The sequence below is a fragment of the Epinephelus moara genome, chromosome 17 (assembly GCF_006386435.1).
Source record: "Epinephelus moara isolate mb chromosome 17, YSFRI_EMoa_1.0, whole genome shotgun sequence".
Lineage (NCBI taxonomy): Eukaryota > Metazoa > Chordata > Actinopteri > Perciformes > Serranidae > Epinephelus > Epinephelus moara.
This window is the reverse complement of record NC_065522.1, coordinates 33,920,549-33,923,492: the sequence shown is the minus strand read 5'-3', so window position 1 is coordinate 33,923,492 and position 2,944 is coordinate 33,920,549. Positions and strand designations below refer to the sequence as shown.

The following is a 2,944-nucleotide window of genomic DNA, read 5'->3' as shown; positions in this document are numbered from 1 at the left end:
CCCCGTTAAAGGGTTTTTTGGGGAGTTTTTCCTGATCAGCTGTGAGGGTCATAAGGACAGAGGGATGTCGTATGCTGTAAAGCCCTGTGAGGCAAATTGTGATTTGTGATATTGGGCTTTATAAATAAAATTGAATTGAATTGAATTGAAATGACATGAATAGTTGATATGAAAACAGATGAAGACATGAACTAGTGTCTCACACACTTGGAGGACTCTGAAGACGAAGTCTGATGTGATGAGTTCTGTGTTTGGAGAAGCTCCACCCCCCACTGACTCTGTGTCACGACAGGACGGGGTGGAGTTCATTAACAAGTAAGGTGTTTTTTTTTAAAGGTGTATTAACTGTTTTTGGTCCCTATCAGACACCGTATCAAGTTTCATTCTTCATTTATCAGGGCTGACACCAGGTCAGTAAACAATGTGACGTTTTTTGGTGGGCGGGGCTTAGCTGAGGCAAAACAGTTCTCCACAGACATTAGCTAGCGCTAGCTAACATTAACGGTTATCAAGTTTTAGACAATGGAGGAAGATGATGTGAGTGGTGCGTTCAGAAACACTCATTCTGAGTGTCTGAATGTACCGTTTGGTTATCCAGAGCGCCGCACTGTCAGGGTGTCAATCTCTGCCTCTGTCTCCACCTGTCCGTCTCAATCTCTGTCTCTGTCTCCACCTGTCTCTGGCCATGTGTCTTACCCAGTGCCAGGGTCTTCCTCAGGTAGGCGATGTCATCAAAGCTCTGCAGTTCGGGCATGCCGCAGCCCAGCAAGAGGGAGAAGAGGTTGATGAAGAGGCTGGCATGCTGCCGGATGGCCAGGTAGGCTTTATAACACATCTCCTGGAACCTGACACACAGATGGGTAAACAGACAGTGAGACTGGCACAGGTGGAGACAAGAGGACCAGCACTGAGACAGGTGAGGTGCAGGTGAGACCTCTCGAACTCTTTGGTCTTGGTGGACTCCTGGACTCCTTTACTGATTACGATGAGGAAGTCCTGAGTGAGAACGAACGGCACTCGCTCCCTCTTGTACCCAAACTTCTTCTTCTTGTGATCCAGGAAGTGGCCGAAGTCGATGTGGAACAGCTGGAGGAGGAGGAGGAGGAGGAGGAGGAGGAAGAGTTAGGGGGTTTGGAGTTTGGACACTTCCAGGATGTGTGGACGACCGCCAGCTCACCTGTCCGTTCTCCTTCACCATGATGTTGGAGTTGTGTCTATCTCCGATTCCCAGGATGAATGTCGCCACACAATAACCTGCACACGACCTGGTGAAGAGGTCGATGGCCCGGTCATACCTGAGACACACACAGGAAGACAGGTGAGATCAGTGGTTAAACTGCTTCCTGTGGGGGCGGCGAGGACAGACATGTAGGGATGGAAAATAAAAGAGCCGTCACAGCCACGGTGTTTCCATTCAGACGGTATGGAGTTTATTTGCTAACATTTCTATCGTCACTTTATTCTGTTCTGTCTTCACGTTCTGGATTTTTACCTTTACCTTTATCGTTGTTTATCATTTATCATTATTTATCACTGTTTATCATTTATCGTTGTTTATCACACCCATCAGTGTTCATTTCATCGAAGAAAACTCTAATTAAAAAAAATATGTCAACAGCGTTTACTTCCAGAACGAAGACGAGACGATGACGAGCTGAAAACAGATCTTGATGATAAAAACTGATGACGTGTGTGTTAGTCAGCTGAGGACTGTTGGACATTTAAAATAAGACAAGAGGAGGATTGGACGGATGGAGAAATGTTTCTAAGAGTGCAGAGTAGAATCAAAGTTCCCCGTCTGATGCCACCTGTCCCCTGGACACCTGAAAGTTCAGAGAGCTGTCGTCGACTGAAACTGTGAATCTAACGAGCATTTTCATGTGAAGACATCTGAAACAGCTGCCAACATCAACACTGGTTCTGACACACCAAAACAAATCTGTTGTAGGTTCAATCCTCCTGGTGATAAACCTGATTCTGTCTCTGACTGACAGCACCACCTCGACAAACTTTGTACACCTGCACCAAATTAATACGTCACACATGTTTAGATGTTCCCCACACGAAGACTTTTAAAAACTCGATCACTGAATCCATACGTCCAGTTTGTCTTATTGTAATCAGATCTGTTCATAGACTGACATATTGCGGTAAGCGTGTTGTGTCATTTCCGGTGTTTCTGTGACAGTGTCTCTGTGCTGCTCTAGTGAACTCTACCAGCTTGTTTTCTGTTTTTCCTCACTTAAGTTGCTTTAACATCTACTTCAAGTCTTAACCCACACTAGCTCTGTTTAAGCGCTTATAGTAATAATAATCTGTAATAAGTGAACTTTATTTGCTGCGTTGGAGGCGAGGCTCAGTGAATTGGAAATGCTGCTCCGCACCATGGAAAATCATTCAGTAGCAGCAGTAGTTAGCCAGCCCCCTGTAGCTGGTGCTGAGCCACATAACATAGCCTCTGCTAGCGGTCCCCCGGTAACCCCCATGCAGCCGGGAGGCTGGGTAACTGTCCAGGAGAAGCGTAGTTCCAAGCCGAAGCCCACGGCTCACCACCAGCCTGTTCACGTTTCCAACCGCTTTTCCCCACTCAGTGACACACCCGCTGAGGACAAAACTCTGGTTATTGGCAGCTCTATTCTGAGGAACGTGAAGTTAGCAACACCAGCGGCCATAGTCAAATGTATCCCTGGGGCCAGAGCAGGCGACACTGAATCAAATTTAAAACTGCTGGCTAAAGCTAAACGTAGATTTACTAAGATCGTTATTCACGTCGGCGGCAATGACACCCAGTTACGCCAATCGGAGGTCACTAAAATTAATATTGCCTCGGTGTGTGAATATGCAAAAACGATGTCGGACTCCGTAGTTTTCTCTGGACCCCTCCCAAATCTGACCAGTGATGACATGTTTAGCTGCATGTCATCATTTAATCGCTGGCTGTCCA

General features: G+C 46.5%; 1 protein-coding gene across 1 annotated transcript in view; it reads right to left on the bottom strand.

Moving 5' to 3' along the window:
• The window catches only part of LOC126403898 (phosphatidylinositol 4,5-bisphosphate 3-kinase catalytic subunit alpha isoform-like), a 102,493-nt gene that overhangs the window by 6,374 nt on the left and 93,175 nt on the right, over positions 1-2,944 (bottom strand). The window contains exons 17-19 of the mRNA XM_050066718.1: positions 1,178-1,295; positions 935-1,086; positions 697-845 (exon numbers count right to left, since the gene is read on the bottom strand). Of these exons, the coding sequence (XP_049922675.1) occupies positions 697-845; positions 935-1,086; positions 1,178-1,295 (419 nt within the window). The remainder of the gene's footprint in view (positions 1-696; positions 846-934; positions 1,087-1,177; positions 1,296-2,944) is intronic.